Source organism: Carcharodon carcharias, chromosome 4 (assembly GCF_017639515.1).
Source record: "Carcharodon carcharias isolate sCarCar2 chromosome 4, sCarCar2.pri, whole genome shotgun sequence".
Classification (NCBI taxonomy): Eukaryota; Metazoa; Chordata; class Chondrichthyes; order Lamniformes; family Lamnidae; genus Carcharodon; species Carcharodon carcharias.
The window spans coordinates 169997848-170020686 of NC_054470.1; the positions used below are offsets into that span (position 1 = coordinate 169997848).

At 41.2% G+C, this 22839-nt stretch overlaps 1 protein-coding gene across 2 annotated transcripts; it reads right to left on the reverse strand.

Moving 5' to 3' along the window:
- Nucleotides 1-371: 371 nt before the first annotated feature.
- LOC121277099 (storkhead-box protein 1-like) lies at nucleotides 372-13567 on the reverse strand. 2 transcript variants are annotated; one of them, XR_005942808.1, is made up of 3 exons: nucleotides 12786-13567; nucleotides 7434-7577; nucleotides 372-1132 (listed from the first exon to the last, which is right to left on the reverse strand). XR_005942808.1 is itself a non-coding variant. In XM_041186105.1 (2 exons), the coding sequence occupies exons 1-2, from the start codon at nucleotides 13120-13122 to the stop codon at nucleotides 996-998; spliced, it is 474 nt and encodes a 157-aa protein (XP_041042039.1). In that variant the 5' UTR covers nucleotides 13123-13567; the 3' UTR covers nucleotides 372-995. The 2 variants fall into 2 exon arrangements, 1 of the variants encoding a protein (XP_041042039.1); XM_041186105.1 differs by lacking the exon at nucleotides 7434-7577.
- Between the last annotated feature and the right edge of the window lie 9272 nt (nucleotides 13568-22839).

Here is a 22839-nt window from a genome sequence, read left to right on the forward strand (position 1 = left end):
ATCTGTACATAAGCAAAATGTGCATTTACTCATTTACTGTAGTGGGAAGAACAAGGGTCCTTCAAATTACATGAAGACATAAGGATGTTTTCTTTCTCAATAACTCTGGGTTAATTACTTTACACAGAAATGTCCTTAATATTTGAATTTCTTAATACTTTTTTATGGTAATAAATTAGAACCAAATGAATGAACAAAGGAGGGTAAGTGTTATAGACAGGGATGAGAGAGAATTGAAACCTCTGTTCCTTCCCTTACTGTCCATAATCAGGGTGTATTTTGAAAAGGAAGAGCTGTGTGTTTCTTCACCCCTGTGGACAATTTGAATAACCAGCAACAACCGTTTCATAGGTTTAAACTAAAACGATTATTTATTCACATATTCATTCTGAAAATTTAATGGTACATCACTCACTCACCCACACACACTAGGAAAATACAGTTAAAGAGAAGTATAATTTTACAAGCTATAAATAAAAGAATAGTTCATTATTCATGTGATCGGCTCATCTTGGAAACCGGGTGAAGAAGAGGTTTTCACTCCTGAAGTGCAGTTAGGTGAATTCAATAGCCAAAGTAGCACACCAGAGCCTTTGCAAGATTCTCTCAAAGATATGGACATTTTGCAGGTCACAAAGCTAATTATTTGTAGTCTTGTTACCAGGAGATCATTTTGCTGTGTTGGCAGATTTGACAAGGAGCAGGCTTGGAGACCTCATGATGTTGCAGTCTCCAGGTCGTAAAGCGTAGATGTTGCTGCCCATTCTGCTGCTGCTGTTGAGCAGTTGTTGAGTCGTTGTGTCTTTTTGCAGACAGCACTTAAGGAATAAACAGGGAGACCAAACGGTTACCCTACTATCTGGTTTCTCACAGCCCCCTTCCAACCATGATGTTGGGCCTACACAGATTAGCCGTAACCCAGATTATTGTTTGCAGACATTCACCCTCAGGGTTTGAGACAATCACCTTCCTGGATTCAGAACGACCCATTCAAGTCAGGAATGCAGTTTGGATGGTCTCAGGATATGGGTATTGACATTTCTCAGTCTGGAATGTGTCATTTTGTCCTTTTGAGTCCACAGACCAAGAGTTAGGTGACCCTTGGTGGCTATATTGTGCAGCTCATCAGTGTCTATTTTAAAAAGAAAAGTCAGTTACAGAGAATTCCATAGTGGGTGCAGTACATTTTAAAAGTTATGTATTAGGCGTTCCTTTACCGGGCATGACAGTGTGTCAAATCAAATTTGCCTGTCAAATATCACAATAATTGAGCAGACAGAATTAATCCTTGGGTTGTAAATACTCTAAAGACTAGTGTACTCCACAATTAAACTGTACATCACCAGAGGTGCTGTCTTTCAGGTGAGACATTAAAACTGAGGGCCCATCTGTCTGGTCAGGTGGTCATAAAAGATTGCATGGCACAAGATTAAGTGCAGAGGAGTTCTCCTAGTGTCCTGGCCAACATTTATCCCTGAACCATAAGTCCAAAACAGATTAACTGGCTATTGATCTCATTGCTGGTTATGGAATATTACTGTTGCAAACCTTCTCCTGAGTTTGCCTGCATAACATCACTACACTAAAAGTAATTCATTGGCTATCAAGCACCTTGCAATGTTCTGAGGCTGTGGAAGAAGTTATGATTTTTAAAAATCATTCATAGGATGTGGGTGTCACTGGCTGGACCAGCATTTATTGCCCATCCTTAGTTGCCCTGGCGAAGGTGGTGGTGAGCTGCCTTCTTGAACTGCTGCAGTCCATGTAGTGTAGGTACACCCACAGTGCTGTTAGGGAGAGAGTTCCAGGATTTTGACTTAGCAACAGTGAAGGAGCGGCGATATATTTCCATGTCAGGATAGTGAGTGGCTTGGAGGGGCACTTCCAGGTGGTGGTGTTCCCATGTGTCTGCTACCCTTGTTATTCTAGATGGTAGAGGTTGTAGGTTTGGAAGGTGCTGTCTAAGGAGCCTTGCTGAGTTCATGGAGCGCATCTTGTAGATGACGCAAGATATGAAGCAAGTTCTTTATTTATAACCATAGGTTTACATCATAACTAATAATCCACCTGCTTATTGCCCTCTGTCAAGCCCCAACATACACTTATGTGATTTAGTAGTATGCATCAATTAAACTTTTATATTTGGCATTGTGAAATGTTACAATCTCCAAAAAGACCGATAACTTTTAAAGAGAAATTGAAACTTACAGTAATTAAGAAGGCAAATGGAATGTTAGCGTTTACTGCAAGAGGGATGAGTCTAAAAGTTGGAAAGTCTTGCTACAGCTGTTCAAGACCTTAGTGAGACCGCACCTGAAGTGCCATGTACAGTTTTGGTCTCCTTACTTAAGAAGGGTAAAACTGCATTGGAAGCAATTCAGAGAAGGGTCACTTGGCTGATTCCTGGGATGAAGGGGTTGTCTTAGAGGAAAGGTTGAATAGATTAGGTCTATATGCATCCGAGTTTATAAGAATGAGAGATGACCTTATTGAAACATACAAGGTGCTGAGAGGACTTGACAGAGTGGAAGCTGGAAGGGTGTTTCCACTTGTAGGAAAGTTCGAGAATGAATGGGTACAGTTTAAAAATAAGGGATCTCCTATTTAAGACGGGGAGGAATTTTTTTCTCTCGGAAGGTCTTTAGACCTTGGAATTCTACTCCCCAGAGATCAATGGAAGCTGGATCATTGAATATATTCAAGGCTCAGTTGGATAGACTTTTGACCTACAAAGGAGTCAGGGATTATAATGGGGTAGACAGGGAAGTGGAGTTAAGGCCATAATCAGATCAGTCATGATTTTATTGAATGGCAGAGCACGATTGAGGGGCCAAATGTCCTAATCCTGCTCCTATTTCCTATGATCTTATCTTCTGATTTTAGCTATTAGAAGGAAACATAACAAGATTTCATGTTTTAAAACTTTTACTTTGACAAATGCATAAAGAACATGATTATCTAAACTCAATTTTAATTTTGTAGGCGACTTATGCTTTAAAGTGCCGAGCAGAAGCTGTCCACTTCTACTTTTAATGGCAGCCAAAACCTCCAATTTCTATGTTACTCAGTCTCTTAAATAGACACTCAATTCTCATGGAAACAATCCAAAGTGATTCACAGCTCCCAAGGTTCTTACTTTTGTTCTATTCCTTTCCCAATTTTATTTCCCACTGTGAGGGTTTTCCTGGGAATTCTCCCTCTCATTCCAGTTAGGTGAAACCTCCAGCCTTGTTTTAACTCCTCATGATCTCAGTCCACAAACTGAGCATGAGCTCCCACCTGCATTCTACTTGGTGAACTATAGGATCAGCATTTCCAATGCTTAAGATGCAGGCCTGGTTAACATCTATCTCGTTTGCTCTCCTATTCTCAGTTGGCTGCAGACCACACAGGACCAAAAATGCAACTTCCTTCTCTCTGTGAGATATTTCTGGGTTTTTAGGGAAGTCTGTAACCTGATATCAAAATGACCTCCTCTACCCTCCATGGCAATGGGTAACACATTAGTTTTGTGGTGGTGACGTGGTACTGTCCACTCAGGGAATCCATGTTATTCTGGTAACATGCACCTTTTACATGCATGTTGTAGTCTGGAGTTATGAATAGTAATGGTCCAATGTTCTTTCCATCACATGGCTGACCAGGAATTGTTCCTGCTCTTACCATCTGCGTGTGTTGGAATGATTGCAGGTTTATACTCAACATGTTTAGCTGCATTCTGAACATGCTGCCCTTGGCCATCAAGTCCTACGTTGGGATTCGAATCAGTGCTTCTGTCTCAAAAGCAGGGATGCTACCCACTCACCACAAGACCTCCCCCATTAACTTTGTATCCAAGTAGAAATACTAATCAGCTATTTCTGATCACAATGGCCTTTCATCTTAGAAACAAAGGGACAAGTTCCAGCACAATAGTTTACAACTTGATATCACTTTTCAGGGTTTTAGGAGACTTACTGTCTTCTCATTGTGGGTTTAGAAACAGCTGTCATTGTCCTCAAGTGTAAATATCTGGCACCTCCCTCTCAACAAAACAATCTGAACTTTTTTCTGATCTTCAACAGTTAAACTCCCAGACTTACTGTCAGGCAGACTCCAACATAGGTCACATGGTCCCCTTCATTTACCCTAAATTTAAAGATTCAGTCCCAAACTATAACAATCTTATAAACCAAAGCTTACAGTCCTAAGATATAATACATTTGTGAGGTTTATAAGAGTAACAGAAGTGAAGCTTATTTTCTTAATAAAATGAACTTGTTTAAGGCAACTAAGGTTAATCGGAATACTGCCATGTCATTTCTGGAACATGGTTAACATCCACCCAAGAGAGCAGAAAGAGACAGTCATAAATCTGTAAGGGATGTAATGTGGAATGAGTTTCAGCAATTTCAACTAAGTTGGTGGGTAAGTGTCCAATGATAAAGCAGCCAAGAATCAGGTACAAATTTTTCTTCTCCGCCGATGCTGCCAGACCTGCTGAGTTTTTCCAGGTAATTCTGCTTTTGTTTTGTGTTACAAATTAACATTAGACTAGCAAAGTCACTCTTAAAGGTATTAACACTGGCAGTTGTTGGAGTTTGAAAAGTTTACTCTGGGCAGTGTGGGGTGGTTTTCCCAAGATTGGAGGTATCATTCTTAAGAAAGAATAAAGGGATTTCGTTCTGCATGTGACCCTGTTACAATTTGCTTGGACGTGTCAAACAGTGACAATGCATACCAAGAGTGGACAAATGTTTAACATTCCATTACTGTCATCCCTCAGCTTCATTATAAAATGTAATTAAAACAAATTAAGTGGTTAAAAAATACATCTCCACTTGACAGCAAGCCCTTCTTCAAATCACTTAAATGCAATATAAAGGTGATTGAAGGATTTCTTTTTGCAGACTGTTGGGTGCTCATTTTAACTATCCTCAAGGGGGTGGCATGGAGCTGAGTGCCACTAAAATGATGTGGAGGACTTATCCACTGCTTTCTTGTCCAAAATCAGCCAACTGCAGGTGGCAAGGACACCCGCCCCAAGCTCGAAAGGAACCAGAGGCAAAGAGATTCAAACTGCAGTGACCTTGACTGCAAGAAGAAATGCAGCTCTAGCCATTCTGTTGCCAGTCTGCGTATCCCTGCCTCTCTTGAGAAGTAAAATCCCCTGGTGCACTATTCCTAAAAGAACTTTAGGGATGTTGCCTTGGGTTTGAAAACTCTGTTGGTAAAGATTCCTGTGAACAGGCCTCCTTCTATGCTCTCCCTCCTATCCTGCTGCTGTTCCTGCTTCAAGCCCCCTCCTCCCTCCTCTTGCTACAGTAAGATTCCCATAAGGACCTCCACGAAGACATAAGTATAATGTCAGAGGCCCCTTAATTGTTCAGAACTTCAACTGCAACAACATGTTGCATTTATATGGCACCTTTAACCTAGTAAAATGTCCCAAGGCACCTTCACTAGAGTAGACGACAAAATGTTTGTTTAAAAAGCTGAGTTTTCAGAAACATCCTAAAGAAGGAAACAGAGGTAGAGGCAGAGAGGTTTATGCAGGAAATTCTGGAACTTAATGGTGGCAACTGAAGGTACAGCTGTCAATGGTGGAGAAATAAAAGTCAAAAGTGTGCAAGAGGTCAGAGCTGAAGAAACCCAATGATCTTAGAGGGTTGCAGGGCTGGGGTAAATTACAAAGATAACAGCAAATACAAGTACTTTGAAATTATCTAAGTAACAAAATTCCACTATTTCATGCAACCAAAATACCTCCAATTCAAAAGCAACTGTGGATCCCTTTAAATATAATTGGAACTGGCCACCTCATGACTTGTCCTGATCGTGGTTTGTGAATGGGAACATGAACTAGCTGTGGCAAAGTGAATGAAGATGAAAATGTCGTCAAAGCTCATAACTAAGATGATTAGACTATGTTAATCCTGACCATTTCTGGCAGGATTTCAGAGTGCCTGAATTGCGTTCCACCCAAAGATTGGAATGGGTGTAGTGCATTGCAAGATCTGACCATTTTGTTGTATTACCTGTTGGGGAGGTGTAAGTAAATAAGTAAGTGTAAGTAAGGTTGTTCAATAATATCTGCCTGCAGTTGATCATGTGTTAGTCTTACTCAGTGCAATACACAACAGAAAGATGGCAACACGGATAGGGTAGAATTCTTTTTTACATTTCATTTGAGAAATTAAGAATGGAATAATGCTTTTTGGAACTTCTAAAGTTGATTTTGAGGAAGCTTAAGCAGTTTGAAAGATTGCCCTGTGTGTGCATGTCATTTTCAGGTACAGCTCAGTAAATAAGCACAGTATGGAATTGAAAAAAAATTGGCACAGAAGACATATATAGGGACAATGGGGGAATTCAACCCTAAAAAAGAGTATTGGTGTAATTACAAACGAAGGTTACACATTTGGGTAAAATTCAATACAGTAGGTGATGAGGATAAAGTAAATGATTTCCTCACTCATGATGGGGCCAGTTACTTTGAGGTGATGTCTAATCAAGGTTGCTACAAGACACCAATACTATAGACTATTCTGAAATTGATGAGATTCTGGACTCATATTATGGGGTGACTAAGAATAAGATTGCACTGAGAGTTATGTTCCGTCAAAGGATGCAAGTAAGACTGTTGAAGATTATATTCTCAAATTAAAGAAATTCTCTTGTTCACTGTGGGTGTGGCACAAACTTGGAAATCAACTTCAGAGACACATTTACAGGAGGCCAAAAGAACAATAAAATCCACACCAAACTTTTGGGTAAAGACAATAAGGTGATGTGGAAGGAGGTCTGTGATCAGGCCACAGCCATGAAATGGCAGAACATGATAGTTTCAGATTGCAAGAGTTCTTTTCCTAAACCAGCAGTGGAGATCATGGGATTTCAGCAAGATTCAAGCCACAGCAGATAAGTTCACAGTCTCAGAGTAAGAAGTTTAGATGCCATTGTTGCCATGGTTGCCATTATTTAAATAGAAATGAAAGGAGTAACCCAGAAAGAGCCAGATAGGTTAATTGAAAGCATGTAGGAAGAGGAAATAAGTTATTCTTTTCATTACTTCTTATCAAAAGACGATACAGTGCTTTTGTTAAGCTCAAACAGGTGTTAAGAAAGCCACTGAGTTACATTTTTTTCTAAAACTTCCTGAGGCAAAAGTATCAATTCTGTTGACTTGCAAAGAAACTGTGTATCTAGATATGACTTCATTATGAACATTTTTTTACAAACTAAATTTATCCATTGACACATTGTGTGTAATATAGCTGCTACATATATTAAAAATATATTCACCAGGTCTCCCAAAGACATGGAGTTCGCAGTTGTGTACTTACATAATACACTCACATTCACTTCAGTAAATATTCTAAATCCAATTTTTGTAATGTTGAGTGAGTATAGTCAGACAAAACCAACCGAAGAAAAAGCAAAATTTCACTCACCTGAATGCTATGATCCAGGTTTTAAAAACTTAAGATGAACAAAACCATCACATATTATGTGGGGCAATTTCTAAGGATTTAAGTTTCATCATTTTCTTCGAGGTATTCAATAGAATATACAATGATCTTCATAACCGATTGAACCTTTCAATATTTTGCAAATGACAAAACATCATGAGATACAATACTGATATCCAGTCAGTTCTTAAATACAAGCTAAGGAATGCAAACTTTGCAACAACAACTTATATTTATGCAGCACTTTTAATACAGTAAAACATTCCAAGGTACTTCACAGGAGCATTGTAAAACAAAATATGCACCCAGCCACCATAAGCAGATAACAGTAAGATGACCAAAGGCTTTGTCAAAGAGCTGTATTGTAAGGAGTGTCTTAAAGGAAGGAAAGGCTGGGGGGGGGGCGGGGGGAGATGTGGGGAAGAAGTTCCAGAGATTAAAACCAAGGAAACTGAAGACACAGCTATATATGGTGGAAGGATCAAAATCAGGGGCGCTCAAGAGGCCAGAATTAGATGAACACAGATATCTCAGATGGTCATGAGGCTGGAGGAGAGGTGAGGCCATAGAGGGATTTGAAAACAAGAACAAGCATTTTAAAATCAAGCTGTTGCTTGCCCTGGAGCTAATGCAGGTCAGAGAGCACAGGGCTGATAGGTGAGCGGGTGTGAGCTAAGTTTTGGATGACCTCCTGTTTACACAGGATTGAATGTGAGAGACCAGCCAGGAGTGCAGTGGAATAGTCAAGTCTCAGGGTAACTAAAGGTATAAATGAGGGTTTCAGCAGCATATGAGGTGTCAGGTGATGCTATGGAGGTGGAAATAGACAGTCTTAGCAATGGTGTGAATACATATTCATGAGTCATCAAATTTTTTATTCAATCATGGGACATGGGCCAGCATTTATTGCCCATTCCTAAAAGCCGTTGAGAACTGAGTGGCTTGCTAGGCCATTTCAGAGTCAACCACATTGCTGTGGATTTGAAGTCACACATTGGCAAGACCAGGTAAGGGGAGCAGATTTCTTTCCCTAAAGGGGAAATCAACAATGGTCATCATTGGGCTTTTAATTCCAGATTTTTTTATGGAATTCAAATTTCACTTACTGTCATGGTGCCCAGAGGATTAGCCTGGGTATCTGGAGTACTCAACTAGTGACAACACCACTATGCCAACGCCTCCCCTATGTGACACCAAAATTGTGAACAAACTGGTTAAGTCTCAGACTGTTGCCAGGGAGAGGGATAGAGTCAGGAGTGAGAGAAATCAGTTTGGAGCAGAAGCTGAAAACAATGGTTTCAGTCTTCCCAATATTTAATTGAAGGAAATTTCTGCTCATTCAATACTGAATGTTGGCTCGGCAATTCAGCAATAGTAGAGAAGTCAGAGAGGTGTGGTGAGGTACAGCTGGGTGTCATCAGCATATGTGTAAAATCCAATGCTGTGCTTTCAAATGATGTCATGTAGATGAGAAATAGGAGGACCAAGGATAGATGGAGGCTTTACTGCAGTATACATGACCTTGCTGAGATCACATCTGGAGTACTATATACAGTTTTCTTCTCCTTATTTCGAAAAGGATGCTTCATTCCTGGGATGAAGTGCTTACCTTATGAAGAAAGGTTGAACAGGTTGGGCCTATATCCAGTGGAGTTTAGAAGAAAGAAAGGTGATCTTATTGAAACATATAAAATCCTGAGGGGACTTGATAGGGTGGATGCCAGGAGGACATTTCCTTTTGTGAGGGAGACTGGAACTAGGGGACACAGTTTAAGAATCAGAAGTCTGTCTCCATTTTAATACAGAGGTAAGGAGAATTTTTTCTCTTAGAGGGTCATTAGTCTGTGGAATTTTCTTCCCCAGAAAGCAGTGGAAGCTGAATCATTGGCCAGGATTTTCCCGTTCGCGATTTATGGGGCGGGACCCGCTCACTGTCGGGAAAATGACACGGAATGACATTGGGAGGAACCCCTGATGTCATCCCGGTCCCTTTAAATTTTTAGGAAGGCGGGCAGATAGCGAAATCAGCTGTCTGCCTGCCAACCTGTGAATGGCCAATTGAGGCCATTGACAGGCTAGTTAAGATCATTAAAAACCTGCCCATCCAAGCTTAAGGCTGGCGGGCAGGCCAGGAGCCCCAGCAGGCTCCAGATTATTCATGAAACTTCATCCACTTGCAGGATGAAGTTTCATGTCCGTTTTTTTAAAAATGTAATAAATTTTAAGTGTTTATTATTAACATGTCCCATCTCGTGTGACATTGTCTAATTGTGACATCCCTAATTGCCCTTGAATTGAGTAGACCCATTGTGGGTCTAAAGTCAGAGTAATCCAACATTACTAAGGTTAGCTTTATATTCCAAACTTTATTAATTGAATTTAAATTCCACTGGTGGTGGGAGCTGAACCTGCATCCCCAGAGCATTAGTCTGGATCTCTGGATTATTAATCCAAAAATGTTACCACTAAGCCATCCATCTCCCCCATAAAGGTTTCAGACAGGTTAAGGAGGGATAGTTTGTCTTTGATATGGTCACATAGCATGTCATTTATGATGAGAGCTCTGGTAAGAGCTGTTTCAGTAGTGTGGCAGAGGTGGAAAACTGATTGGAGGGATTTGATAGGAAACAACACAATCAAGGACATTCAAGAGGAAAGGGAGATGGGGTGGTGATTTGCAAGGACAGTGAGGTCAAGGGTTTGTTTTTTGAGGAGACAGGTGGTGAAGGCAGATTTAAAGGAGAGAGGGACAACAGCTGAAGGGATAGAACCATTAACAATGCCAGCTAACTTGGGGACCAGAAAAGGAAGTTGAGTGATCTGTAGTTTAGTGGGAATGGGGTCAAATGACTGTTGGCTACTTGCAAAATCAACATTCTTCATTGACTGGGAAACCATTAATGCCTACTGCATCCGAAAGAATGTCTTTTTTATAGGCATCGCTGGCATTTATTGCCCATCCCTAATTGCTATTGATCTGAGTGGCTTGGTCTGTCATTTCAGAGGGCAGTTACGAGTCAACCACATTTGTGGGGGCCTGGAGTTACATATAGGCCAGACCAGCTAAGGATGGCTGATTTCCTTTCGTAATGGGCATTAGTGACCATCTCCCCCTTAAAGGCTGCAGATGCCACCATCTCTAGATCTCTCCATCATCTTGTTTTAATAAGGCCATCCAAACATTAAACAGAGCCACTGAGAAAATAAGCAACGACAGACAAGACTCCCAGCTGGCAAATTCAACTGATCTATGCTTCTGTAGAAAAGGGTGCTTTTGTCCCAAGTGCCTGTCCAACTTCCACTCTCAGTATATTGTAGATCGAGGAGTACATCAGTAATTCAAATGTATGCTTTTGTGCAGACTAAATATATCAATGCTTTTCAAACTTTTCTATATAGGACCCATTGAAAATTACTCCTATTCCAACTTCTAAAATTAGTATTAGCTGCTGAAAGAAGAACAATGTTAATATAGCAGAACACTTTCTTAGTTCATAAATACAGCAAGGCAATTCAATTGCTATTAGGTAACTTTATACAGATAAATATTGGAATTTGGTGACAGGAATCTGACAATCTTGGAAACTTCCCTGAAAACCGCTTATTGGTCACTGACCCATGTTTGAAAATCTATTAATTACAGCACATGGTCTGCTGGAGATGTACCATGAAATTATATTAGTCACATTTATTACAGCATAAAAAAAACTTGATGTGTGTTCTTAAAGCAATCCTTAGTCAACCAAGGTCCTCAATCCTACATCGTTGCAGTCAAGATCCTTACACCACTTATTTCTCAGTAAACAGCTCCCAATTGGTGACTGTAGTTAACACAGGCTACTGAGTAGAATAATCAATATGCAAAGCATGCAGTGGCCATAGCTACACCTTTTGTTTGTCTGCCTTTTTAAAAATACTACCAGGCTTTCACATGGAAGTCCCCACACCAAACCACAGCCATTCAAAACTTTTGAGACTGCATTTTAACCTCATACATATTGCTCTTACAAAATAAAAGGTATAATTTTGTTTCAATTTCATGGTTTAGAGATTAACCTGTGTTAGATTCTTGAACCTTTCTTGTAATGTTTTCATTCTAGCTGACAGGTATTCATTTTCTAACACAGCATATCATGATCTCCACGGGTATGTGGCATAACAACTGAGAGCTTCTAATTTGTTTTACCATGCTGGGCTGGTGTACATTATTGAGGTTGCTTTTAGGAGGGTATGAAGTTACAGAGTACCATCCATTTAGCCATCTAGCTACGAAGTGTGGCATAACCAAATAAAAGTTAGCTACGTACAGTACAATTATTGTAACCCATCTTGTGCTTGCAGATTTTAATATAGCAATCGGAATTCTAGCAGGGCTTATTAAAGTTCTTCAGCTAATCAGCACCTGACAGAATTATGTTTATGTTCTTGCCTGACCAATATTGTATCTAAGTACATCCATATTCTCAAACAATCTGTGTGCTTTCATCACATAATTATATTTCTAAGAAACGGTTATTTAATAGTGCGATTGCATGGCCACATTTCACACAACGCTTAATTACATCTTTGGTAGATCATCTGCACTGGGTAAACAGGCTCTGCAAACACCAACGCTTTGGCTCAGGGACTGCTCTGTATTGCTAGAGCGAATTTGCAATGCCTCCGTTCTACCAGAGAAATACTGCGTATAGAGTGAACCTTTTCTGTAAATATTTAAAGACAACTAGTGTAAATAGCAGGCTACGATATTGAGAGCTGTGATATGTTATGTAAGGGTTCAGAATAAGATATCGGAATTGCATGTTTTTTTTATTCACCAGGATACATATCGTTATCATCCAAGTACAGTATTTGCAATGTTCAGTCTATCCTTTGTTAAGACATTTAAAACTTACGATCCATATTTTAATGGGTCTGCTGGAGGTATTAAGCAAACACAGGACTATTTCAAAATGCAACTGGTGTACTCCTTGAGCCCATGCAAGCGTTTTTGTCATCGTATTAACTTCTCCTTTTGGAAGTAACCTAAATGTTACTGCATTGAAAAGTTCATTACTGTCAGCAATTCTAAACTACGTACGGTAGCTCTACAAGGTACAATAGTCATCAGGTGGTTATAACATTGTAGTAGCAATCAGAGAGGGCATGGGTTCAAATCCCAGGGCAAAATATGATAATGAAACATTTGCATTGAGATTTTATATCTGATTTCCAGTGTCTACAGTATTTTGCTTTTGTTATAGTAGGTCACTATATTGGCAAGGTGCATCATCTCCAAAATACTTCTTTGAAACTAGATTTTTTTTTAACTGCACCCAAGGTGTTCACACTCACCCAGATACTTTATATTGAATCCCCTGGGAGGTTTAAGTGATCTCCTCATCCAAGCTTCCCTCAGCACTTCCAAATGGGACTCCTTGCCTTGGATCAGCAGGACGTGCTCGTCGATCCAGCCGAGGAAGAAAGCCTCCGAGATGGCGTCTGTCACTCGCTTATTCCAGAAATGCTGCATATTCTCGGCTTTAAAGTCGGCGAAGATCTCGTAGCCGGTGTGGTGGTGCTGAATGTTCTCGGTTCCCGCCACAGCAGCCCTGGCTGTGCCGCTCCGAGCCAGCACCACAGCCAGGGAGTGAGGGGCTATCTGTAGAAACTTCTCCATTCCCTGTGGCATGGTCAAGGAACGGACTCCCCGATCGATATTCTGCAAATTGGAAACCAACGCAACTGACGAACTATTTGCAGAATGCTACTGCAATCTTCTGGAATGAATCCCTACAGGTATCGAAGCTTTGCATTTCTTTGCGCTGATGGTATGGATCGCTGTCCGGAGGGAGCTGCTTTCAATAACAATTCTCAAGGTGCTGGTCAAGGTGAGGCAGCGCCTCATCGGAGAGGGACCACAGTCCCAGCTTGGGCTGGCCGAAAATCCGGCGGCCGCTCGAGTGAAAATGTGAAAAGGATGTGCCGGCAAAACCGCTCCTTTGTCCGGCTCCGCTCCCACTCTCAGCTCCCGTTGACTCGGCTGCTGCTGCTGCTTCCTTGCTGCGAGGGTGCGACTCTGCCTCCCGCTGACAGCTCCCCAACCTGCAGGCGCGCTCCGTTCGCCACTGCTTTTCCCCCTTCCTCACTGAGCGCGCGACCGGCCAAAAAAAAATACAGGCGCGCGCGGCCGCAGCTGGGTCACACACGCACACACTGGGCGCGCGCCCTGGCGACTCGCGCGCTCCCGGGGTTGGGGGCTGACAGGCGCTCGGTGCAGTAACCAACTGAACTCACCGCTGGTGCAAAGGGTTCCCGCCCAATATCGCTGTCCATGTTTGCACTGCGCTGTGCAGGCTGATTATTTGACCCAGATTCAACGCCTCTGAAGTTTCCCATAAAATTCGCTATTCCTAAACTGCACCAGTGCTCATGTGATGTCGTGCAGTAAAATAATCAACTTGCTTTTCAGATCGTCCCAAAGCCCTTCTACAACAAATGAAGTACTTCTCTTTCGAAGTGTTATTGATGTAGGTTGAGGGATAAATCTTGGCAAGCACTCCCCTCCTCTTTCTCAAAATAGTGCATGAGATCTTTTAGATCCACCTGAGGCATGAAGTAGAAAATATTCCATTGAATGTTTTAAGACAGTAACATAAGAATATGAAGTAGCTTCCAACGGTAACGGCAGACCAAGATGGTTTCCCCAGCCCATCACAAGTTAGGCAATGTGTTAACACTATGGGTATGCAGGAGCAGACCCAAGTACTGGATCTGTCAAAGACTACAGGTCTGGTAAACAACAAAACACTTTAAAATGGGTATAAAGGTTGCTTCCTTTAACACCTATAGTGTTAAATCTACTACACAATGCTTTCAATCTTGGATTTCCGTGCCAAGGTTACAGCTGATCTGTTTCTGCAGGAGTATGGGATACCACACCTCAGCTCCTATAGGCAATGGTCGTGATGTGGTCCAATGGGCCATCGATCTAGTCGGGAGGAAATGACTCCCATTCCTTTGGCTTGGACATTCTGCTGCAGGGATATAATGTACAAAAATGCTCTACTCCAGTCAAGTAACGTGTAGGCCCTGGGTCAAAATGGCAAGCGGCTGGTCATCCTTCAGCATCTTCCACTGCTGCAGGCAATGTCCAAGCCAATCGTTATGGGCGATGACTTCAGCTGCACCTTCAATGTAGCTGGGCGATCTGGCAGGGATGACAGTAGACTGGATGCCATGTCGAGACTCCTGATGAAAGCAGTAAAAAATGCTAAGCTGCATGACATCTTCAGCAACACTGCAGAGTGTAAATACATCTGGTTGCAGGTCCATCCATTCCAGGATAGACTTCCTGTTTGTGTCTTGAGCATTCACAGTCAGATCCACTGACATCAAGCTGGCGTTCATCTCTGGCCAATGCCTTCTATTGGCTGACTGTCACTTACAGGAAGACCAGAGGGTTGGCAGGAAGACATCAAAAGCTGAACGTGATTTTGCTGACCCCAGAAAGCATTGAGGAACTCAAAGGTTGGAGAATTATGAAACCCCTCTTTGAGTCTTCAACACATTGGTAGGAAGTAATCAATGCAAAATCAAAATTTCTTCTTCCTCAAAGGTGTTCAGAAAGCGAGAGAGGAACAGAGGGAACTGCCCCAATTCTGGATAAGCATGCAGAAACTGCTCCAGTTGCAGTCAATGGGGGTCAATATCAAGGTGGATCATCTAGAGCTGGGGAACCATTCAAGTAGTCCCACTCCCCTAACATAAAAGCAAAATACTGCAGATACTGGAAATCTGAAACAAAAACAAAATTAGCTGGAAAACTCAGCAGGTCTGACAGCATCCGTGGAGAGGAAGACAGTTAACGTTTCGAGTCCACATGACTCTTCATCAGAACTGGTGAATATTTTTTTAAATATGTTTTTCTTTTCCCACCTATTTCTATTATTTTAAAATTTATTTCCATCCAGTGTTTTATCTCCACCTTTTAGCCTATTTCGATCCCTTCACCCCACCCCACCCCCACTAGGACTATCTATCACTTGCTCATCCTGCTCTCTACCCTTAATGTCACCACTAGCACATCCCTTAGCTAATATCAACAGCGTCAACACCCCCTTTGTCCTTTAGCCTATGACATCTTTGGCAATCTCTTCTTTGCCTCCACCTATCACTGGCCCTCTATCCAGCTTTACCTGTCTCACACTGCACCCCCCCCCCCCAACCAGCTTATATTTCACCTCATTTCTATTTTTCCTTAGTTCGGATGAAGAGTCATACGGTTTCGAAACATTAACTGTATTCCTCTCCGCAGATGCTGTCAGACCTGCTGAGTTTTTCCAGCTATTTTTGTTTTTGTTTCCTCATGTCACCTTTGGTTCTTTTGCCAACCACCTTAAATCTGTGTCCTCTAGTTCCCAACCACTCTTCCAATGGGAACAGCTTCTCTCTATCTACTCTGTCTAGACCCCCATGATTTGAACACTTCTATCAAATCTCCTCTCAGCTTTCACTTCTTTAATAGTAACCCAACTTCTCCAATCTATCCACATAACTAAATTCCTTCGTCCTTGGAACCATTCTTGTAAATCTTTTCTGCACCCTCTCTAAACCATTCACATCCTTTCTAAATGGAGGTGCCCCAAACTGCACACAATACTCCAGTTGAGGTCGAACCAGTGTTTTAATAAAGGTTCACCATAACTTCCTGGATTTGTGCTCTGTGTGTCTATTTATAAAGCCCTGGATCCCATATGCTTTACTAACTACTTTCTCAACCTGCTTTGCCACCTTCAACGACTTGTGTGCATATAACTCCCAGTGTCTCCGTTCCCAAACCCCAGTTAAGAATTGTACCCTTTATTTTATATTGCCTCTCTTCGTTTCCTACCAAAATGTGTTACTTCACACTTCTCTGTATTAAACTTCATCTGCCACCTGTCCATTCATTCCACCAGTTTGTCTGTGTCCTCTAAAATTCTATTACTATCCACCTCACAGTTCATAACACTTCCAAATTGTGTGTCATCTGCACATTTTGTAATTGCATATGCAAGTCCTTGTAATTGCATACCCTAGTCAAGTTAGATCCTTGACTAACAAAGGAGTCACAGGTTATTGCGGAGTAGGCTGAATGTGAAGTTGAGGCCACAATCAGATCAACTATGATCTTGTTGAATGCTGGAGCAGGTTCGAGGGGCCAAATGGCCTATCTCTGCTCCTAATTTGTATGTTCATATGTATGAGCCCTGGCTTTAATTACACTACCTTTCCCCCTCAGGGGATTGTACCTTGACATGATACTGAACTATCTCCTCTTTAATTGTTCTGTTAAAGTTTTGCCTGCCAGTCTTAGATTCCAATTTAATTGGTACAAATTGTTTTCACCCCATTGAAACTGGCTTTCTACTATTGTGGTATTTTCACTTTTGATCACTCCTTGTTCTTCTCCATGGCAACAATGCCTCATTCCTCATTCCTTGTTGGGCCAGAAACATGTTGATGTAGAAAGTTCGGCTGAACACACTTCAGAAACTCTTCTCCCTTTCTGCCCTACATACTATCACTATCCCAGTCTATGTTAGAATAATTAAAGTCCCACATTATCAGTATTCTATAGATTTTGCCCCTTGTTGTAATTTCCCCTGCAAACTTGCTCTGCTATATCTTTTCCATTAGTTGGTGTCATGTGTAATGAGGAAGAAGGCATTGAACTCAGGGAGAGAGACTGCGAGGTTCTTCAGCAAATTGATATAGGGAATGACAAGGTATTGGAGATGTTGGCAGGCTTAAAAGTGGACACATCTCCAGGTCTGGATGATTTGTGTCCCAGACTGCTGAGGGAGGCAAGGAAGGAGATTGCAGGGTTTCTGACCCAAATTTTTAATTCCTCTCTGGCCATGGGGGAGGTGTCAGAGGACTGGAGAACAGCTAATGTGGTTCCGCTATTTAAGAAGGCTTGTAGTGATAAGCCAGGGAACAACAGGCCAGTGAGTCTCACATCAGTGGTAGGGTAACTATTGGAGAAAATTCTGAAGGAAAGAATCTATCTCCACTTGGAGAGGCAAGGTTTGATCAGGGATAGTCAGCATGGATTTATCAGAGGGAGGTCACGCCTAACAAATTTCATTGAATTTTTTGAGGAGGTGACCAGGTGTGTAGATGAGGGTAGTGCAGTTGATGTGGTTTTTATGGATTTCAGCAAAGCCTTTGACAAGGTCCCACATGCAAGACTTATGAAGAAGGCAAATGCACATGGAATACAGGGTAATTTGATAAGGTGGATTCAAAATTGGCTTAGTTATAGGAGGCAGAGGGTGATGACAGAAGGATGCTTTAGTGACTGGAAGCCAGTGTCCAGTGGCGTACCACAGGGATCTGTGCTCGGTCCCCTATTATTCGTCATTTATATAAATGACATAGATGACTATGTTGGGGGTAGGATTAGGAAGTTTGCGGATGACACAAAGATTGGCCAGGTGGTTAACAGTGAGATTGAGTGTTTTGGACTACAGGAAGGTATAGACGGGATGGTCAAATGGGCAGGTAAGTGGGAGATGGAATTAAACCCTGAAAAGTGTGAGGTGAAACACTTTGAAAGGAGTAATTTAACAAGGAAGTATTCAATGAACGGCATGACACCAGGAAGTTCTGAGGAACAAAGGGACCTTGGCGTGTGTGCCCATAGATCTCTGAAGGCAGAGGGGCATGTTAGTGGGGTGGTGAAAAAGGCATATGGGACACTTGCCTTTATCAATCGAGGCATAGATTACAAAAGTAGGGAGATCATGTTGGAGTTGTATAGAACCTTGGTGAGGCCACAGCTGGAGCACTGTGTTCAGTTCTGGTCACCACATTATAGGAAGGGTGTGATTGCACTGGAGGGGGTGCAGAGGAGATTCACCAGGATGTTGCCTGGGATGAAACATTTAAGTTATGAAGAGAGGTTGGATAGACTTGGGTTGTTTTCGTTGGAGCAGAGAAGACTGAGAGGTGACCTGATTGAGGTGTACAAGATTATGAGGGACATGGACAGTGTGGCTAGGGAGCAGCTGTTCTCCTTAGTTGAAGGGTCAATCATGAGGGGACATAAATTCAAGGTGAGGGGCAGGAAGTTTAGAGGGGATGTGAGGAAAAACGTTTTTACTCAGAGGGTGGTGATAGTCTGGAATGCACTGCCTGGGAGGGTGGTGGAGGCAGGTTGCTTCACATCCTTTAAAAAGTACCTGGGGATGAGCACTTGCCACGTCATAACATTCAAGGTTATGGGCCAAGTGCTGGTAAATGGGATTAGGTAGGTTGGTCAGATTTTTCTCACATGTCGGTGCAGACTCGATGGGCTGAAGGGCCTCTTCTGCACTCTGTGATTCTGTGAATGTTATCTCTGTTGTTTCTTAGTTCTAACCAAATAGATTATGTTCTTAACCCCACCAGGGCATCCTCTCTCTCCAGCACTATAATATTTTCCTTTATCAGTACTGCCACCCCTCCACCATTCTTTCCTTCCCTATCTTTCCTGAACACCTAATATCCAGGAATTTTTATTACCCAGTCCTGCCCTTTTTTGAGCCAGGTCTCTACTATTGTCACAGCATCAAATTCCTATGTGGCTATTTGTGATTGCTGCTCACCAACCTTATTTAACATGCTTCAAGCATGTTTACCTACATGGAATATAAACCTAACCTTCTCAAGGGCAATTTGGGATAGGCAATAAATGCTGGCCTAACCAGTAATGCCCATACATCCCATGAGCAAAAAAAAAAATATATATATATATATATATATATTTATTTTTTTTAATATATAAAATTAGACCTTATTGAATTACCTCTTCGCCTGACAACACTCTATACCTTGCAGTTTCTTACACTGGTGCTATTTGCTTCTCCCAATTTTTGTGCAATTTTCGTTTATCCTTCCTAATTCTCCTGATCCCCGCCCCCCCTGCCAAGTTAGTTTAAACCCTCCTCATTGGCACCAGAAAACTGCCCTGTGAGGACATTGGTTCCGGCTCTGTTTAGGTGCAACCAACCTGGCCCGTATAGGTCTCATCTACCCAAGACCAGTCCAAATGTCGGATGAATCTAAAACCCTTTTTCCTGCACCATCTTCCTAGCCAGCCATCTGCACAATCCTCCATGGCTCTGGAAGTAATCTGGATATTAATACCTTTGAGAACCTGTTTGCTAGTCTCTTTCCTAGCTCCCAAAAATCTGTTTGCAGGACTTCATCGCTCCATTTCCTATATGTCATTGGTATCAATAATGACCACAATACCTGGCTGTTCACTGTTCTCCTCAGATTGCTCTGCAGCCACTCAGTGACATCTTTGACCCTGGGACACATGGAGTGGTGTTTTCACATGATTGCTATGGCAATTGTTTACAAAAATTATTGTAACTTATAACCAGGATCATTCAAAAGTGCAAAATAAGCTCACCAAGATAGTAAATGAAAAATTGCTTCAGATGGAATTTTAAACAATGTGTGGAAACTTAATGGCTAGATTCCATCACCACAGTGATGAGTTTATAGAAGAAACAGTCATCGATGTTAATGTAAGAAGTTATAATGGGAAAATGTTAGCTCAAGATGTATGACAAAAGTGTGACAACAGGAACTTAAGTTATGTAGAAAGAAAAGGTGCGCAGATGTTTGGTTTTAAAATTTATTTATAGTTAATGCAGTACTCACACTTACAGCATATTACAGAGAGACATCTCAAAGGCAAGCATTTAATCTTTATTTTGTGAAAAAATGCTTTTGTTGTCTAAACAAAGTAATTATTTTATAATTGATAATGTGGGAGAACCACTGCACAATCACCATTTACTGACATTGTAACCATATATCAAGCCAGAGACAGGCCAAAATCTTTAATTACCAGAATTCTGTCTTTGTTTTACCTTGTGCAGCTTGACACTCACCAAGTTGATTGCGGATAAGAGTTTATTTTATTTGAATTTTTGACTATCATGAGTAGTGCATATGGTATAGCAATCTGTGCATCTGATTCATGTGCTTCTGTTTTAGTTAGAGAACAATTTAACACCATTTGGATCAGTTTCAATTTTTATTCTGAACACACTGAATAGGCAGACCCAGCAAAAAAGCACTGGAAAAAATGCCAGTTCTGGATCTGTTTTTTTATTATTTATTCTCAGGTTTACTCCGTCATATCATGCCTGTTGCCCTAATATTTAAGAACGGAACGTAACTGAGCGCAGTTCATAAAATCAGAATCAACAATTAGTAAAACTGAATTGAAACACAACACAAAGGCAATTTCCAATAATTAACCATAACTGTCAACAATTTAATCTCAGATACATAATATCTTTTCACAAACTAGTATTAGCAAATATTCCAACCAAATTCCACTTCAGATTGAGCTGTGAAAAAAATCAACACCATAAAGTATTTAAACAATGAAGATAACATAGCTAATTCATTCAAATATTATTAGAGTGGGGTTTAGTGTATGGAGTGGATTTGTAGACAAAAAAGTCACTAGTAACAAAATTCTACCAACAAGAATAGTTAACGTTGAACTATCTGAGAAAAGATAATGGGCCAAAAATATACGGCAATATCTGTGGGGGACTCTGCCAGAACAGTTAGAAACTAGGCTGGAACCAAGTCGATGTAGATTTGTCAGAAAATGGAAGGACCAGCTGGTTGTTGTATACGTGGCTATCTAAAGTAGCTGCAGGACCATCTCAGTAAGTTCTTGAGCTGCTCCTTCAAAAAATCCTGCTATTTAGATGACATTAAGAAAATGGTTCTATGCACCTCTGCAGTTCTAGTTTCTTCACTTTCTCCACTACCATCAGAAATCATCCACACCATCCCCACGAATATTGAAGATGTTCTTTGCTGTGTGACCAGTCCCACCTTCTCACACAGCAATAAACTCTCTGAACAAAGTGCAGCATAAAAAGATGAAGGATATCACCACCCAAATTTCAAATACAAATAGAGAATATTGGAAAACACTCAGCAGGCCAGGCAACATTTTGATATGAGAAACATTACATTTTATGGTCCATGACCTTTCATCAGAACTGCTGAATCTTAATCAGCTCACACTGAAATTCAATGCATTTGCTTTTTCTACTAGTGGATCACTTGTTACAGATTAAGAGTGAGAAGCACATATGATATACTAGAACGAAGGAACAGCATCAAAGTAAGCAACAGTAGCATCACTTAAAAAGCATAAAGTGGGCAAATAAATTTGATGCACTGTTTACACTTTGTTCAGAGAGCTTATTGCTGTGTGAGAAGGTGGGACAGATGACACAGCAAAGAACATCTTCAATGTTCGTGGAGCTAGTGTAGTTGATTGCTGATGATAGTGGAGGAACTGAAGAGGATAGAACTGCAGAGGCTCATAGAACCATTCTCTTAATATCATCTAGACAGCAGAGTTCCTTGAAGGAACAGCTCGAGAACTTACTTAAGCTCCTAATGGATGAATATGCACTAGTCTTCCTGGTTTCATTGATATTTGGAAAAGTAGAAGCCATCCAGCCTTCACTGAATTTGTGGTCTTCCGTGGACAGGTCTTATGTACTCCCATTTTCTTGCTTCCTTCCCATGCCCCTTTATTGTCTCTTGAGACTGGTTTTACATCTGTTTGTTGCGTCTCAAACCCTTTTTTTGTTCTTTCTCTTTAAGTAATTTTTAGGTGTAACAATGATTGCCGTATTTTAAATGCTTAAGTGCTTAACTTGACCTCTTGTCTTTGATTTACCCATCGATAGAAACTTTATAGCAACATCCAATTGTTAAATCTATCTGTCCTGCTTTGGTCTTTGATTCACAAAGATCACCTTGATAAATGCAGATGAGGAACACTCTGTTAACATACCCTGCTTATTCGGCAAGAAAAATTTTAATTTACATAGCACTTTTAAGGTACGTAAACCTCACAGGAGTGTAAGCAGGCAAAAATTGTTACTGAGCCAAAAAAGGAAATATTAGGAGGGGTAACGCAAAGCTTGGTAAAAGAGATAGATTTCAAGGAGATTTCTTAAGGAAGAGAGAAAGATGGATGCATTCAGGAAAGAAATTCGGGAGCTTAGAGCCTAAACAGCTAAACATGTAGCTGTCAATGTTGGAGTGAAGAATACATAATTGTCCAGAGTTGGAGAAATGCAGAGCTCTCAGAGGTTTGTAGTGTTAGATGAGATAGGGAGAGGCAAGGCCATGGAGAGATTTGAACAGAAAGATTAAAATTCTAAAATCGAGGTATTGCTGGACCAGCGGCCAATGTATGCCAGTGAGCACAGGGTTGATGGGTGAATAAGACTTGGTGCAAGGAAGTTCAAGCAGCAGTTGTATTGGATGAGCTCAAGTCTATGGAGGGCGGAAGGTGGGAGACAGCAAAAAGAGCATTGTA

What these genes read in the sequence shown, in the direction of transcription:
- LOC121277099 (XM_041186105.1), bottom strand. Translation starts at nt 13,122, where the DNA reads ATGCCACAGGGAATGGAGAAGTTTCTACAGATAGCCCCTCACTCCCTG. An exon ending in ATTCAATATAAAGTATCTGG is followed by an intron (nt 1,133 to 12,785) that starts GTGAGTGTGAAC and finishes TTTTTAAAATAG; the next exon opens with ACACTGATGAGCTGCACAAT.